This window comes from Scardinius erythrophthalmus (genome assembly GCF_964197995.2).
Source record: "Scardinius erythrophthalmus genome assembly, chromosome: 14".
Lineage (NCBI taxonomy): Eukaryota > Metazoa > Chordata > Actinopteri > Cypriniformes > Leuciscidae > Scardinius > Scardinius erythrophthalmus.
The window spans coordinates 13,922,449-13,940,664 of NC_138234.1; the positions used below are offsets into that span (position 1 = coordinate 13,922,449).

Below are 18,216 nucleotides of genomic sequence, written 5' to 3' on the forward strand. Positions count from 1 at the left end.
TTTTGATAAGCGCACTTGACAGGGCGGCCAGAGCGTCTTTGCAGCGCAAGTCGGCGGCGGTGTGTACGTAACAGTTACAGTTAACGCTTATCTGTTGACGGCGCTGAGGAAAAAGGATATGTGAAGCTCCGCCACTGGAAGAAGCGGTCGCCGCCCGTTTGTGTCCTGCTCATCAAAGCCGTGCAGAGCGTCTTCAGCACTCGCGGATCGAGCATACTCCGCCGCTGGCCAGGCTGCCGTTCTTTTCTCGATAAAATTAGTTTTCTCATAGCGTTTGCAACGCAATATTCGTTCCCTTATCTCTCAGGGAACCGAGGTTACGTAAGTAACATAACTACGTTCTGCCTTCCCTTCCACATGGGTCAGGAAACAAAACTGACAAAAAAAATTATTTCACCCAATGATAGTAATATTTCTTATATATCTCTCATTTTGATCAATATATATATATAGTTTTTTTTAATTATAGGCTACATTTCAATTTTTGCTCTGGCCTTTTTTTTTGTTTGTATTCAACATAAAATGCCTACCTTATTATCTCAATTAAAAGTACTGAAATTAATGTATATGTGACAAAAAAAAAGCTGTTTATTATCTTGGCCGGTAAAAAATATGCTTGGCTGGTGGATTTTTTCATCTACCAGTCCCTGTGGCAGGTGACCCAAAAAGTTAATTTCGGACCCCTAGGATTCAGCTCTGTGCTCTTCATCCTCAGTGCTCACACCAGCCCGCTGACATTTCAGATCCTACAAAATGCACAAACATAACACAAAAGCAGTAATTTTAACCACACAATGTCATTTGATTTCAGTATTATTTAGAAGACAAAAACGCTTTTTTTCCACAAATGCGCCATCATCTTCCCTTGCAGGTCCTGCTCCACCACAAAAGATCTGCAGCAAATGCACAGAAATCAAGAATCAGAAAGGTGATGTAATAGCTCTGTTTGAAATTACAATAATTAAAATAAACTACAACTTAATATTTAAATAGTTGTTGTTATTCATTTCTGTAATGTCACAAAGCCTTGGCATTCAGCTTCATGAGCAACTCTCCACTGGATAAACACACATCTGTTCATCTGACCCCTGTAACATCCAGACAAGATCCACGTTACCTCTGTGATTTATTAACTCAACACTACATTTACATGTTGAGGTTGTTTTAACTTTTTATCCAACATAAATTTTCCTTAATTTATCAACAGTAATGGACAAATAAAATAGATAAATGTTTGTTTAACATTAGTTACTTTATAGATTTGTTCTACATAATAGCACACATTTCACTCAGATGTCTATTTCATGTTGTGATATTTCAAGATTTTCCTGTCAGATGTAAATAGACATTTAAAATAAGCGTCTTTGATGTATGGTTTGTTTATGTAAATCCACTTTAGAGACGTAACTTACGTGTCTTTACTGGAGCTCCCCTAGCTAACGTTATACATAATAAAACGTGTTTTTACAGCAAAATCACAACTATACTATACTGTGTAACGTCTTTACACCTTCAACAATTCAACAGTTTACTCTACAGTAGTTCAACACATGCAATTTTAACAAAAGGAACGTGTTTACTCACATTTGAAAGCACCCGCGTCGCTGATCTCTGCGATGTTTTATAATGACGTATCCTCTCGCGTGGCCTCCTGGGATAGAAGAGTATCCATCGGATGAGCACTCAAAAATCTGGCCGGAAGAAGTAAGCCATCCGGGAACTTCTCGCCTACTCTTTTATGAATACTGATGTTTCGAACGTACTGCTTCCTTCACGTACTGTTTTCGCCTACTATATAGTAGGAAAGTAGGCATATTGGAACGCACTTAAGTCCGAATCTCGCGATAATTCGTACGTCACCCAGGTAATTCTCGCCTACTCTTTTGGATTCGTACATACTTTTTCGCTCGCCTACTCTTTTTCCCATACTAAATAGTAGGGAAGTATGCGGTTTGGAACGCAGCACTACCCAGCAAACATTTGGACGTTTAATGACCGTTGAAAAGACGTCCGTCCGAGACGTCCCGTCATGGTTGAAAAATAGTTCCAAAATGGAAGTTGAACCGACGTCATTTCTGGCCGTGAATTCCACGTCTCTTCTGGCCGTGAATTCCACGTCTCTTCTGCGCGTCCCTGGACGTCTAAATGCGTCGTCATATGTGTTTAAATGTGTTGCTGCATAATTTAAGTGTATATATAAGCCTGCATATAAAATAATCACACACCTATTGTGTAACATCGTGAAAGACAATCAAGTCTTGAGGTTTAGCCTACACATCTTGACAAAGGTTCTAAAAAGGTCCAAAATTGGTCCAGTCAGACCTGAACGTCAATAAATGTTTTAATCACGTGGACATCAAAAACAATAACACTCTATTTGTAAACATAAGCAAAAAAGAAGCATGTTCTGATTAAGCACAACATTTTATTGATATTGAACAGCCAAAATTTCTCTTTATTTTTTTTCAATGTTTAACATTTCGTGAGCTTAGAATTATAAGGTTCTATCTCCACTTTTGGTTGAAATTGAGTTTTTGACAATCTGATCCATTAGGTGTTTATTAATGCCTGTGTGGTGTTATTTTTGTAAAAAAAAAAAAAAAAAAAAAAAATTGTTAGTAGTTATTAATAAAATAAAAGGTTCCATCTCACAAAACATAAACCGAGTTTAAAAACTTTGATGCTCAATAAACTACAATAAACGGAGATAGAACCTTATAATTCTAAGCTCTCGATTTGTTAACCAAACTAAAATACCAATTGCAAAATACTGAATTATTATATAAAGATAGTTCACCCAAAAATGAAAGTTATGTAATTTACTCACCAAATTCCAAACCTGTATGAGTTTCTTTCTTCTGCTGAACACAAAAGAAGATATTTTGAAGAATGTTTGTAACCAAGCAAATAGAGCATCCACTGACTACCATTGTTGGAGAAAAAATGATTATTAATGGGAAGCGACATCTGCTTGGTTACAAACATTCTTCTAAACATCTTTGTGTTTAGCATAGAAAGGTATACAGGTTTGAAACATGAGGTTGAGTAAATGATGACAATTTTCATTTTTGGGTGAACTATCCCTTAAACACATTGTTTGGCTCATTTTTGTATCCACCACCCCCAGCTCTTCCTGGAGTGTGTTTCAGGTGTTCTGCCATTGCTGCATCAATTTCAGTGTCTGTAGCATGTGGGCTCCACCTCTTCACAGCATCTAAGGGAAGATAATATATTTCTTTTTAAAATAAATGAAAATTAAAAATTTGAGGTAAATGACATGCACTTATTTTCAAAATATTTGTATGGTCTTCAGCTAAATTCAAAACAGCATTTCTCCCCTGCCTCTTCAATACCACTGTGGTGCCCTTGAGAAAGACCCTTAACTAGGTGTGTAACAGTGAGAAAGTGAACAGGACATTTCTGATAAAGACAGGTGGGCTGTGATGTCCCCTGAATAGACATGTTTAGCAATTCTAAAATTACAAAATATTTTTAAAGCAGTTACTGAAAACATACATGTTCAAATCCAGCTAAACATTTCATTCTACTTCAGATAATTTACTTTCTGAAAGAAACTCTCAAAAGGCTACATTAATAATTTACAGTAATAACTTTGACTGTATCATTAAACATACTTTATACTATGGTACCGTTGTATAAGTTCAAAGCAACTTTTAGCCTACTAGCTAATTTTAGCCAAACTCACGTTAACGTTAGCCAATTTCAGTTGACAATGTGGGCATCATTTCTTTCGGTTCATTCATGTCAAACAAGTAAAACTCTAGCACGTGAATCTAATAATACAAAATGTACGTACCCAACAGTAGATTTTTAATAATATGGGCCTCAATTCCTCCTCTCTTCGTGGTTGTTCAAACTTCAGTGTTCCGGAGTGACTGAGTCTATGGGGAAAACGCGTTAACATCTCGTGAGATAATCTAACCTATCGCGGGATTTGGTAATGTCGGGAGATCTTTTGTTACATCTTGGCAGCACAGTTTTGGCAATTACATCCAACTCAGACATAAATGGTGACCAGATATATTTCTGTTTTACATGCATACATTCCATAAAAAAAAAAAAAAAAAAAAAAAAAAAACACGTATCAGGTTGAAATAATGACTAAAATGCAGAGGCTTTGCATTCACTTAACCACACTGGGAACTGTGAGATTATAATTTATTTAAACAAGATAAAGTAAATATATTTACTTTGTATACAATTCGTGTATTTCATAAAGATAATTCCTGGGTTTTTTTTTTTCTGTCTTGCTTGACTAGATGTGTAAAGGACGTCAGTGGACGTGTATTCACAGCCTTGACGTGTAAAGGACGTCAGTGGACGTCTTCACACCTCTTAAAAACTACTTGGGCAATTAAATTAATTTTTGCAGTATTAACCATGCAAGGATTAAGCACAGCTTTTGCATATTTCACAAGGATTCCATGATGGAGGGTCATGATGGACTATAAATGCACGTGTAAAAGACGTCGCCAGGTGACGTCCTCTCACCCAATACTATAGACGTGTAAAGGACGTCAGTGGACGTATTCACAAAACTTATTAAAACTTTAATTTAATAAAAAATTTAATTAATTATTGCAGTATTAACCACGCAAGGATTAAGCACAGCTTTATCACAATTGATTTCATAGAGGGTCATGATGGACTATAAATGCACGTGTAAAAGACGTCGCCATGGTGACGTCCTCTCTCACCCGAAACACAACATGGTATATATTGAACTACACGTAGCTAAAAGTCAAAATAACAATTATACATGCAACCTCAGATAACTGTAGACATGCACACATGTATCTGAATGCATTTTTAGGAAATGTTCTGTGTTACATATTTTTACCGATTTATGCCGTCATACCGCGACTATTTTTGGCCAGGGACACGACGTTGCCGTCGGACCAATGTTTGCTGGGTAGTGTTTATATCTATGGCGCAAACATACCAGAACGCTTGAAGTGTGGAAGTGACGTCATATCCGAGGTCCGAGTCGGTTCGTTGACAATACGCTGATTTCACGCAGCCGTTATTTTGAAATCGAAAGCGAGGCTCCGGTGGGAAGAAAACCGGAAGTGTCGCCTTTAATCATAGGAGAGTCTTGAATGCGGTGGCGTATTGTTGTGTTTAATGATGTTGTGTCAATTCTAAAACTGTACATACATTTCTTTAATACTTTAGACTATATACAGCGAAATTCATTTATAAATAAAATATTTTTTTTTATATAATTCAGAAAGTAAAAAAAGAAGCAGGAATTAACTATATACATATCCTATATTGGATATTAACATCCAAAAGTGTAAATCGCGGCAGCAGCTTCAGGTTGGTAGTCCAAAGGCATTGTTGTTTATCTTTACTTCCGGGGTTTTTCCCACCGGAGCCTCACTTTCGATTTCAAAATTGCGGCTGCGTGAAATCAGCGTATAACGCACCATAAAACAATGAATTGAGCAGGGGGTTGTTCCATAAAAGAAAAGCGGGGATTAAACTCCAAAACCGGACTTGAATGAGCCTAACAAATGAGTTGGGGCTAAAGTGGTTCCATAAAAGGTAATTGAAGCTCACGCAATCTCACTAATTTGATCCAGGTTCATCAAGTCTAGATAATTGCGTGTGCACGCGTTTCCTAAGCAGCCCTAGAGGTCGATCGTGGATCAAATCGATCCACCATCAAACAGCGTATATTTTGTGCTGTTTTATGCGTTTGTAACATGTTTTTTTTTTCCTCAGTGCAAAACTTACATTTTACAGTTATATTCTCCATCTGTAAATGTTAGAAAGTCATGCAAATATCCATTTTGCTACTAATTTTCATATTGGACGAGCGCTGCTGCGCGCCAAATAGGAGCGCAATAATTCTGACTAAAATATTCATTTTGCTTGGAAAATTAATATGCGATATTTTATAACACTAGAAATATCTTCTAATTATAATAATTTATCTTTAGGATGTTGGATAAGTTGCACTGAACTTCTAGCGAACAGAAGTACTTCAGTGAAGTAGCCTATAATTTAGGGAAGATTTTTTTTAAGAAACTAAATACATAGAGATACAAAATATAGTTTTGGGTATAGGACCTATGCTACTTAATAAAGATGATGTATACTTATTTAGAATGCTGAGAATTACAGCTTTTAATGCAATATTTTTTTGGAGAAAGCAAGAATCCCCAGTTTTAAATGAGTAGATTTAGTTTCTAAAGTACATTATGGAGAGGATAACATTAAATTAAGAGCAAATGTATACATTTTGAAAAGATATGTGCAACTCTAAAATTAAAGAATATTCCGTAAAATAAAGGAATATATATTAGCCTACATTAACTACATTTTTATATAACCCTCCCTCCCTTTTAGTTCTAGTTATTTGTTATTTTATTTATTTACTTATTTTAAATATTGAATATTTGATATTCAAATAATATTACTTAGTTTTACTTAGGAATTATGTGTCATTATAAGAGTTTGATATAAATATGTTAATGTTATATTTTTATTACTATTTATTTATTTATTGTTTTTTTTTGTCTTTTCCCCCTTAAATCATATGTAAAGTGTATATGTACTTGTTGGTTATTATTCTAATCATGTGTGTTTTTAGGCTATGTGTTGGTGGGTATTATCACAAAAGAAAAAAGTAGAAGGAAAAATAATGAATATTTATTGGGGGAAAATATGATGTTTTTAAAGGATCTGTCAATTTGTATAATTATGTTAAATGTGTTTGAATTGAAAGACATAATAAAGTACATTATATATATATATATATATATATATATATATATATACTAAAATATTTGTTATTTGAACATTAGATGTGCCTTATTTAGAATTTTAAACCTGTGTGTATATTTTTATGATAGCAATAAATGTAAAGGGACTATTGTAATGGGGTAAATCAAATGTAGGCTAATACTGTCAATTACTAAGCTCAGATTAATCTTACCAGTTAAAATGTATACTCTGCTTTTGTAATTATTTATTTTTAATTTTGTGATTTTAACTTCTGCTTTACAAAGCTTTTTTTCAGATTGTGTTCTAATGTTCTTCTAATCATAAACATGTACTACAGTTGCCAAACAAAACCAGAGAGAAATGTATTCATAAATCTTTAAAACAATCTAATTAAATCTTGGGCACAAAACATTCAGCCAGTAAAAAAAAAAAAAAAAAAAAAACCTGTTGTATATATATTGTATTTAGGCCTATCTATCTATCTATCTATCTATCTATCTATCTATCTATCTATCTATCTATCTATCTATCTATCTATCTATCTATCTATCTATCTATCTATATATATATATATATATATATATATATATATATATATATATAAATATATAGGTCTATATTGTCTAATTTATCATTGTAGCCTTATTTAAGTTGATTTTCTGTATACTGTGTATTTATTTTTGGACTAATAGTGGTTAATAAAGTCCAATAATGGTATGAGAGAGTGTCAGTGGTAATATCATTGTGTTCTTGTCGGTCAGTGTTAGAGGATCTGTGTAACAGCTGAGGCTTAGCCTGACAGTTAGCCTGCCCTGGACCAGGCTAGTTTCCCAGCATAAGTTGCCAGGGTAACTGAGTTTGAACTATTTTAAGTTTGATTTATGAAACCGAATCTACCAAAAATAAGTCTGACTAACCGAAATAAGCCTGGCTTATACTCTAATCTTGTTTTATGGAACATCCCCCAGGTTGAAGGAGGTTGTTGTTGCATCCTGTGAAAGCTATGTACATGTTTGAACATGTTTGAGGTGAGACATGCTGTCAATTTTGGTGGATGCACCACTTGGCATTTTTTTAGTGCCAGTTTTGCTGCTCACAGCATTTTTTCTTTTGTTTGTAGCATCAGTGTATGTATGATACCATAAATGTTTTTTGTTGTTGTTGTTGTTGTTGTTGTTGTTGTTTTTTGTGTGCTTTTTACACTTTGAGGACTGCTCCTTGTACAATGCAGCTTCTGAAATAAATCACAACTGCCATTTTTAAAATCACTCCTTTGTACTGAGCCTTCCTAACTTCTCCCAGGCCTCTTGGCAATTCTCTACATGACACCCACTTTTAGTAATTAAAAACATCCCCACAAAAGAGATAAGAGAGCAGAAATGGCCTCAGTCACCAAGGAGACCATCAGTTAAGATGGTTTTATTGCTGGGTCAGTGACGTTTTAGAATTTCAAAACAGTAAAAAAATAAAAATGAAAAGACAAATTAAATAAAGCATTTTTTTGTGTAAATCTGTGTGTATATTTTTTGTTTTTATTAGTGCCCTTTATAAAAAATAACAATATATGACATTTTAATGTGTTTCTTTGTATACAGTCCTTGAAAATGTCATACGGTAAAACGAAGTGATTTTTAGAAATAAATTAAATTTGATATTCATGACACGGTAAAATACAACCAAGAATGTAATAGTTGATCTGTAAGTATTCTATAACAAGTTGCAAAATATAAACACCTACACCACAAATACTAGATATTTTGTTTTTTAACGACTACAGCATGTCATCTATGGACATTTGTTCTATTTTTTTGCTAGAAATTAGTCAAAAATGCCTTGAAGTTATATATACCATACTAGCTCTCCTCCATTATTTTCATGAACCATGTAAACAAAGTATTTATTTTTATTTATTTGAAAATTCAATGTTTTACCATATGACATTTTGTTTTACCATATGACATAGTACAATTTCAATGTTTAATGATTTCAAAGAAACACAAGGCATCTCAAGTGAACCTTTTATTAACAGTAGAATACATTTCCCAATACTTGAACATTTCTTTTAGTCAACTCAATTCTCTTTCAGTACATTCTTGTAACATTAACATTCATGTCTGCTATCATTCATGTAACATTCATGTCTGCTATCATTCATGTAACATTCATGTCTGCTATCAAAAGGTTATGAACAACCTAATCTCATATAATTTACAGTAATAGCTCATATCAAAAGATTCATTACTTTTTCACGAAAAGCGTATAACAAATAACAGTAACACTGTGGAGAAAAACAGACGAGTATGTCTGAGACGAGTATATCTCAGACGAGTATGTCTGAGACGAGTATGCCAGACAATTATTTCTGAGACGAGTATTTCCGAGACGAGTATTTCTGATACGAGTATATCTCAGACGAGTATGTCTGAGACGACTATGCCAGACAATTATTTCTGAGACGAGTATTTCCGAGACGAGTATTTCTGATAGGAGTATATCTCAGATGAGTATGTCTGAGACGAGTATGCCAGACAATTATTTCTGAGACGAGTACATCTGAGATGAGTATATCTCAGACACGAGTATATCTGAGACGAGTATATCTGAGACGAGTATATCTGAGACGAGTATATCTGAGACGAGTATATCTGAGACGAGTATATCTGATACAAGTATTTCCGAGATGAGTATTTCTGATACGAGTATATCTCAGATGAGTATATCTGAGACGAGTATTTCCAAGACGAGTATATCTGAGACGAGTATTTCTGAGACGAGTATTTCTGAGATGAGTATATCCGAGACGAGTATATCTGAGATGAGTATTTCCAAGGCGAGTATATCTGAGACGAGTATTTCTGAGACAAGTACATCTGAGACCATCTGAGACGAGTACGTCTGAGACGAGTACGTCTCAGACGAGTACGTCTCAGACGAGTACGTCTCAGACGAGTACGTCTCAGACGAGTACGTCTCAGACGAGTACGTCTCAGACGAGTATGCCAGACAATTATTTCTGAGACGAGTACATCTGAGACGAGACGAGTACATCTGAGACGAGACGAGTACATCTGAGACGAGTACATCTGAGACGAGACGAGTACATCTGAGACGAGTACATCTGAGACGAGACGAGTACATCTGAGACGAGTACGTCTGAGACGAGTATGCCAGACAATTATTTCTGAGGCGAGTACATCTGAGACGAGACGAGTACGTCTGAGACGAGACGAGTACGTCTGAGACGAGACGAGTACGTCTGAGACGAGACGAGTACGTCTGAGACGAGACGAGTACGTCTGAGACGAGACGAGTACGTCTGAGACGAGACCGTCTGAGACGAGTACGTCTGAGACGAGTACGTCTGAGAGTATGCCAGACAATTATTTCTGAGACGAGTACATCTGAGATGAGTATATCTCAGACGAGTATATATATATCTGAGACGAGTACATGTGAGACGAGTATGCCAGACAATTATGTCTGAGACGAGTATTTCTGAGACGAGTACATCTGAGACAAGTACATCTGAGACGAGACGAGTACATCTGAGACGAGTACGTCTGAAACGAGTATGCCAGACAATTATTTCTGAGACGGGTACATCTGAGATGAGTATATCTGAGACGAGTATATCTCAGACGACTATATATATCTGAGACGAGTACATGTGAGACGAGTATGCCAGACAATTATGTCTGAGACGAGTATTTCCGAGACGAGTATTTCTGATACGAGTATATCTCAGACGAGTATGTCTGAGACGAGTACGCCAGACAATTATTTCTGAGACGAGTATATCTGAGACGAGTATATCTGAGTATCATATACTCTCACAGTTATACCTTTCCCTCCTCTTGGCTAGGTTCTCCTCTCTAGCTGCAGGATCTGCCCTTAGCTTTGCATGGAAACGTGCACGCCTCTCCTTACTAGAAAGAGGTATCTGTAATAATGTGAAAAAATGCTTGAAATAGGCAGAAATATATTATATATGTTAATATTAATTCATAGTAGTTGTACAAACTATATATGTGATAAAACAATTAAGAAATAACTAAATAATTCAGTTAAATGCTCTGTGTCATATGGTATAACAACATGTCATACGGTAAAATCATTTGTCCGTATGACATTTTTTGTTTCCCCTTATGACAGTTTCATGCTTTGTCATTTATAACAGGCAGTTGCTTGGCCACCTCCTTCCACCTTTACCCTTGACCTTGACTTTTAAACTTTATATTTCACCTGTAAATCCATATTTTTTCAAATTTTAAATGTATTAAACCCTTTTTTGACGTTTGACCATATGACACCCAAATCTGTGACACATGGTAACACACTTGGAAAAGGTGAAATTACCTGAAATTTAGGAGCAAAATTTTAAACATAACTTCACCTCTGCTGGTCTTCAGGGGTCCTCTGAGTGATGTCATCACATGTCACATGACTTAAGTCATTAATATTCAGTTCCAAAATGGCTTCCAAACTTTGTTTTACCGTATGACATAGGGAAAATGTGTCTTTGCGGAACAATTTGTTTTAGATACTAATGACATTTCTTAAAGGTCTATCTTACTGATACTTTAATATGCTTATCTTAAGACTTGAAAAAATATGCCAAATGAAAAATTTGATCATTTTTAAACATTTTTAATCATTTTAAATGCAATTGTCTTAAATAACTTTAAGTGAATTCCGTTTGACCGTATGACATTTGACCACATTAATAGTCTAAAAGTTACCTATTTTTGACATTTTCACACAATTATGAACAGCGAGGAGGACAAATGATGTGAGATTAATGCATATATATAATTTTAAACCTATTTTATATAAAGATATAATATTTATCGCTCCTGGAAGTGCAAATCAGTGCGGCACGTCACTGACCCTGCTGCAAAAAATGTTATACAGGTATGGTAAAAACAGAGACCATAGGACAGAAAAATACACATTAAAACAGACTTTCCCTATATTAATTTGTACTGATCTATAAATGAACATGCATTCCAGGACATTGTGTGTGATATTGTTACGTCTTGTATAGTGCATCTTGAATTTGTATTTTTCACTCATGCTTTATGAGAGAACTACTAGTTAATGTAACCCCACCTTAGAGGTGGGTAATATGGCAAATAATATCTTATGATGATTTTTTTTTTTTTTTTAAGAAAATCATGATTTTATCATGATTCTTGTTTTGCATATTGGTTTTACTATTTTGCAAGTGACTAAGCAATACATCATAACTTATGTCCCTATTTTAAAAATAAAGCTTTACAGAGTCATAAAATATAAAATAAAAAGGGTGGCTGACATTTAGGCCAAAGTGGCAAAGATTTTAAGAAAGAATTTTTATTGAAAAAAAGCGTTAAAGTACGAAGTGAGAGGAAGCTAAATTTTAGTGAGGTTGTCAAAAATAGGCCTACTAATTGTTTATATTGTTTATAGTAATTGTTTATTTAAAAAAAATATTTGATGATTTACTGAAAATTAAAACTTTTTAACTTTCATTTTAGGCCTGATGGTAGACATTAAGAAGAGTGAAGAACTGGATGAAGCGGAGGAGGAACATCGTGTCAAAACTGAAGAAAAATCTTTGAGTTGCTCACAGACCGGAAGTAAACTTGTAGTGAGAAGACCCATCAAAAATTTCACTTTCTCTCCGTGTGGAAAAAGCTTCCCATACAAACAAAGTCTTAAAGATCACATGACCGTTCATAGCGGAGAGAAGCCATTCACATGTGATCAGTGTGGGAAGAGTTACACAGTTAAAAGAGCCCTTAATTATCACCTAAAAATCCACACTGGAGAGAAGCCGCACACATGTGATCAGTGTGGGAAGAGTTTTACACAAAAAGAAACCCTTAAGAGACACATGAAAATCCACACCGGAGAGAAGCCGCACACATGTGATCAGTGTGGGAAGAGTTTTTCACAAGGATACCTTAAGAGACACATGAAAATCCACACCGGAGAGAAGCCGTACACATGTGATCAGTGTGGGAAGAGCTTCACACATAAAGGAGCCCTTAATCGTCACGTGAAAATCCACACTAGAGAGGAGCCGCACACATGTGATCAGTGTGGGAAGAGTTTTACACTAAAAGGAATGCTTAAGGATCACATGAAAATCCACACTGGAGACAAGCCGCACACATGTGATCAGTGCGGGAAGAGTTTCACACTAAAAGGAACGCTTAAGAAACACATGAAAATCCACACTGGAGACAAGCCGCACACATGTGATCAGTGTGGGAAGAGTTTTACACTAAAAGGACCGCTTAGGGATCACATGAAAATCCACACTGGAGAAAAGCCGCACAATTGTGATCAGTGTGGGAAGAGTTTTATACTAAAAGGAACGCTTAAGAAACACATGGAAATCCACACTGGAGAGAAGCCGCACACCTGTGATCTGTGTGGGAAGAGTTTCACACTAAAAGTAAACCTTAAGAGACACATGATAATCCACAATGAAGAGAAGCCGCACATATGTGGTCAATGTGGGAAGAGTTTCAAACAAACAGGAAACCTTAAGTTTCACATGATAATCCACACCGGAGAGAAGCCGCACATATGTGAGCTGTGTGGGAAGAGTTTCACACAAATAGGACATCTTAAGAATCATATGAAAATCCACACTGGAGAGAAGCCGCACACATGTGATCAGTGTGGGAAGAGTTTCACACAAACAGGACATCTTAAGTATCACATGAAAACCCACACCAGAGAGAAGCCGCACACATGCTATCAGTGCAGGAAGAGTTTCAGAAGTGTTCGAGCTTTGCAATTACATCTGTGTTCTCATTCTGGAGACAGAAAGAAGCACAAGAAAGGGGAAACAAAGTGTTCTTACACGTGTTCTGCTTGTGAAAAAAGTTTTACACGACTGAGCGCTTTTAAAGTACACCAGAAAACACACCAGTGTGAAAGACATTTGCTAAACTGAAAAAAACGTCATCAGAGAATTCACATTGGAGAAAACCTTTCAAGTGTTCACATTGTGACAAGAGATTTAGTCCACCAGGACAACTGAAAATGCACGAGGATCCACACTGAAGAGAAGCCATTTCATCCTCCTCCAAGTGAAAAAAAATAAATAAATTATTGTATATTATAAAATTTTTCCTTATTCTTCTTCAGAATTATTAAGCATATGTAACATATTTAAAAATTGTCAAAATCACGTGATAAAATACAAATAACACAAAATACACATTTATCAAAAAACATAATTACTCTTGATATAAGGCAAAATATTACAAAATTATGAATGTAGTTATTGCTCTAACACACAATGTCAAGCAGTAAGAGTTGTTTCTTCCACAAGATCCTGTCCTAACTAGCCAAAACTAATTACCAAAAAATCATACTAAATTTTATAGTAAACTAGTTTAATTTTCAAGACCAACAGTTTCAAGTTTGAGATTTACTCAGTTACTCCCAGAAGAGCAATATCTAATTAGTTTTATTCCTATATATCATTAGCTTTAGGATATAACTTGAATTAATATATTTTATTATGATTTTTGCATTGTCCTTTTCCCCGCTAAATTTCAAATTTTTTTCTTTTACTCTCTTTTATGAAAAAAAAGGATCTCCCGCACACTATTCGTACTTGCAAGTATCAAAAAATCTTTATTAACAGCGTTTCGGTCTCACGACCTTCATCAGGCATTAGGTCGTGAGACCGAAACGTTGCTAATTAAGATTTTGTGATGCTTGCAAATACGGATAGTGTGCGGGAGATCCTTGTTTTTTGTTAATTTCTTGACCTAATTTCTTTTTGTGTTTGCTTTTTGATTGCCTCTTTTATGAAAAAAAAGTATTTTTTTTTTTAAATGTACAAATGTTTGTGTGCTCAAGTGTATTCCGGGAAGCTGGCATGTCACCACCACGTCCCTTTAGGGACTCCGTACTGCTTGGTATAATTTTTTATAATTAATTCATCAAAATGATCATAATTTTGCAAAGCATTTAACTACTTTCTGCTATTACATCTTTAATGCCCTTTCCCTTCACATTTCTGTTTTGGACTTTTTTTCTTATAATAAAACCTTTTTCTAGTTAGGCTACCAATTATTATGGTTATGAGTATGGAACCACATTCGTTTTTAAAAGCTCTCTATCTCTCTGTTATATTTTTGGCCTTAAAAACCTGATATATGGAATTTGAGGAAACCTTCTCAACAATCACTTTTACTTATTTGAAGGTTTGTATATTAATAACATACTTTGCTCTTAATCCACATTAACATGTCGAATAAAAATACACCTCACAGAGAGGTGTCTCTCTTGTCTCATCCCAAGAAGACCGAGCTCTTCTTGGGCTACTCCTTAACCGAGCTCAGTTTTGGAAGTAAAAGGGGTGTTCGTGAAGCCAGCAGAGGGCGCAGCTCATCCTGTGTCTGTGCAGGTCTTAAAGGGATAGTTCACATTGGAAATTAATTTTTGATATGTTTTAGCTTACCTCAAGGGCATCCAACATGTAGGTGTCTTTGTTTCCGCAGTAGTTTCAATTTTGATATTTTTTGGTCAAACCGTTCTTGTCTGTCAGTCATATAATGCAGGTCGATGGTCACTGTCTCAAAACACAAGCACAGAGTCCAAATTAAAACAATTCCCCATCGTCCAAATGAAACAATTCCCCATCATAAGTACACATTGATGGCCTAAGACACGAAACAAGCGGTTTGTGTGAGAAAACGAACAGTATTTATATCGTTGTTATCTCTTGAAAACAGCACACGTCCAAATGATCTGACGGAGCGGGTGGGTATAGATGTATACATAGATGCCCCCCCCCCCCCTAAATGTATATAAATTTGCAAGGCAACTCTCTTGAGTTAGTCTTGATAATGATGATGAAATACAATAGGAAAATGTGTGTACGCGCATGGTGTCAGTTGATGACATTGGTGCAACTGTTTGAGTTTTCATCTGTTTACAATGTTTATTAATCAGTGTTTTCCAAAAAGCTTTGCGAAAACTGCTCACTGGCTTTGACAGTTTAAGCAATACAAAAAAAGTATAAACGAAACTGAAATTGATGAAGAAGAACTCACCCACCGCTAGCCTAGCTTAGCACAAAGACTGGAGGTATACAGCTCCAGCTAGCATATACTGCTCCCAATAAGTGACAAATTAACGCCAACATTTTCCTATTTACATGTTGTGATTTGTTTAGTCACAGTGTGTATAAATAACAATGTCACATGAGACACAGTAATCCTCTATTTACACAACATGTTAATAGGAAAATGTTAGCATTATTTTGTGACTTATTGGGAGCAGTATGCTAGCCGTTTACCTCCAGTCTTTGTGCTAAGATAGACTAGCGGTGGGTGTGTCAGACAGTGTTACGCCAAGCACAGAGATGAATAGGGTATGCATGCACTTATCTAACTCTGGGGGACACTGTAAATAAGTTAAAGTCCCAGAAAGTTGGTGTGTTCCTTTAACAAAGGTAACTTCACACCAGAGAGGAAAATATTCTGGATCACTGTTATACTACAGTAAGTAGAGCTTATCACGCCGTCCCCCGAGCTGCATTGGGACGGTCTGATCACGTCATGGTCCATTTAATTCCTGTATACACACAGAAATTAAAACTCTCCAAACTGACTGTGAACACATCAAAGCAGTGGACCAGAGAGGCAGTAGAGGAACTGCAGGCACGCTTGGATTGAACTGAGTGGGATGTATTCAGAACTGCTACCAACAGTCTGGATGAATACACAGAGTCTGTGACTTAATGCATAAGTTTCAGTGAGACACAATAATGTCATTTAAAAGTGGCATTTAAGGCATTTAAAAGTGGGGACAGAATCATGTCAGTTCAGTCAAAGTACAAGTTTAACAAACCAGTGAGAGAAGCTAAACAGCTGTACTCTGAGAAACTACCACAGCAGATCTCAGCCAATAACCCTGCTTCTGTCTGGAAAGGGCTTAGATAGATCACAAACTGCAAACCTAAAGCCCCCCACTCTGCTAATAACTTGCATCTGGCCAACAGCATGAATACCTTCTACTGTCGCTTTGAAAAAACATTGGATACCATCCCCTGCGACACCAGCCATCAGCTTCAGCCCCAGCCCATCAGCTTCACCTCCTCCACCACAATAGCAGCTGAGGTCACTTCATAGATGCCCAATTCAACGGCACCCTCCCTCTCCTTTCCCACTAGAAGAACGACTCTCTATATCCCAGAGAGACATTAATATAGTCTTCAAGAGACAGAAACCTGATCTGCTGTCTCCAGTGTTTACAGACATGTTTAACACCTCACTGGAATCTGCCATGTTCCAGCCTGCTTTAAGACCTCCACCATCATCCTTTAATGACTACAGACTGGTCGCTCAAGGCATCTGTGGTAATGAAGTCCTTTTGAGCACCTGGTGATGTCCTATCTTAAATCCATCACTTAAATGTCACCTCTGCTTTTAACACAATCATCTCTGCTCTGCTACAGGACAAACTCTCAACTGAGTGTGCCTGATTCCATCTGCAGGTGGATTACAGACTTTCTGACTGACAGAAGGCAGCATGTGAGCCTGGGACAACATGTCTCTGACTCCAGGACCATCATGTTCCCCCAAGACTGTGTTCTGTCTCCTCTACTCTGCTCACCTCCAGTCACCAGTCCTTCAAAATATTTAAGTTTGCAGATGACACCACCCTCATCGTGCTCATCTCTGAAGGGGATGAGTTTGCCTGGATATTGACCATCTGGTGTCCTGGTGCAGTCAGAACAATCTGGAGCTCAATGCTGTAAAAACAATGGAAATGGTAGTAGACTTAAGGAAGAACCCACCTCCATACACCCCGATCATACTGCGTGACTCCCCTGTCAATACTGTGGACTCTTTCCGCTTCCTGGGAACTACCATCATCCAGGACCTCAAGTGGGCACTGAACATTAACTCTCTGATCAACAAAGCTCATCAGCGGATGTACTTCTTGCGGCAGTTGAAGAAGTTTCACTTGCCGAAGACAACAATGGTGCACTTCTAGACTTCCATCATCAAATCCATACTCACCTCCTCCCTCACCATCTGGTACGCTGCCAAAGATAAAAGTAGACTGAACCGTGTCATTCGCTCTGCTGAGAAGGTCAAGCCTGAGAAGGCTGCAATTTGCCATCTCTTTAGGACCCGTACAATTCCTGGATTCTAAAGCGGGGAGTTAAGATTTTGGCTGATCTCTCTCACCCTGGACACAAACTAGAGGCACTCCCTTCAGACAGGAGACTGCGGTCCATCAAGACTAAAACCTCACGCCACAAAAACAGTTTCTTTCCATAGCCAAATGGCCTCATCAGCACTGTTTCACACACATTATATTGATCGCAGACTACTCAGTCTGCTATGTTGTATATTTTTCAAAGTTAAAACTGTTTTAATGTTAATTATTTATGTATTTTTTATTTATTGATTTTTTATATGAATTTATTATTGTTGTGCA

At 36.5% G+C, this 18,216-nt stretch overlaps 1 protein-coding gene across 1 annotated transcript in view; it reads left to right on the top strand.

The window, feature by feature from the left end:
- The window catches only part of LOC308701903 (uncharacterized protein), a 32,527-nt gene that overhangs the window by 5,549 nt on the left and 8,762 nt on the right, over positions 1-18,216 (top strand). The window contains exon 2 of the mRNA XM_081384376.1: positions 12,270-13,862. Within this exon, the coding sequence (XP_081240502.1) occupies positions 12,270-13,702 (1,433 nt within the window). The 3' untranslated portion in view covers positions 13,703-13,862. The remainder of the gene's footprint in view (positions 1-12,269; positions 13,863-18,216) is intronic.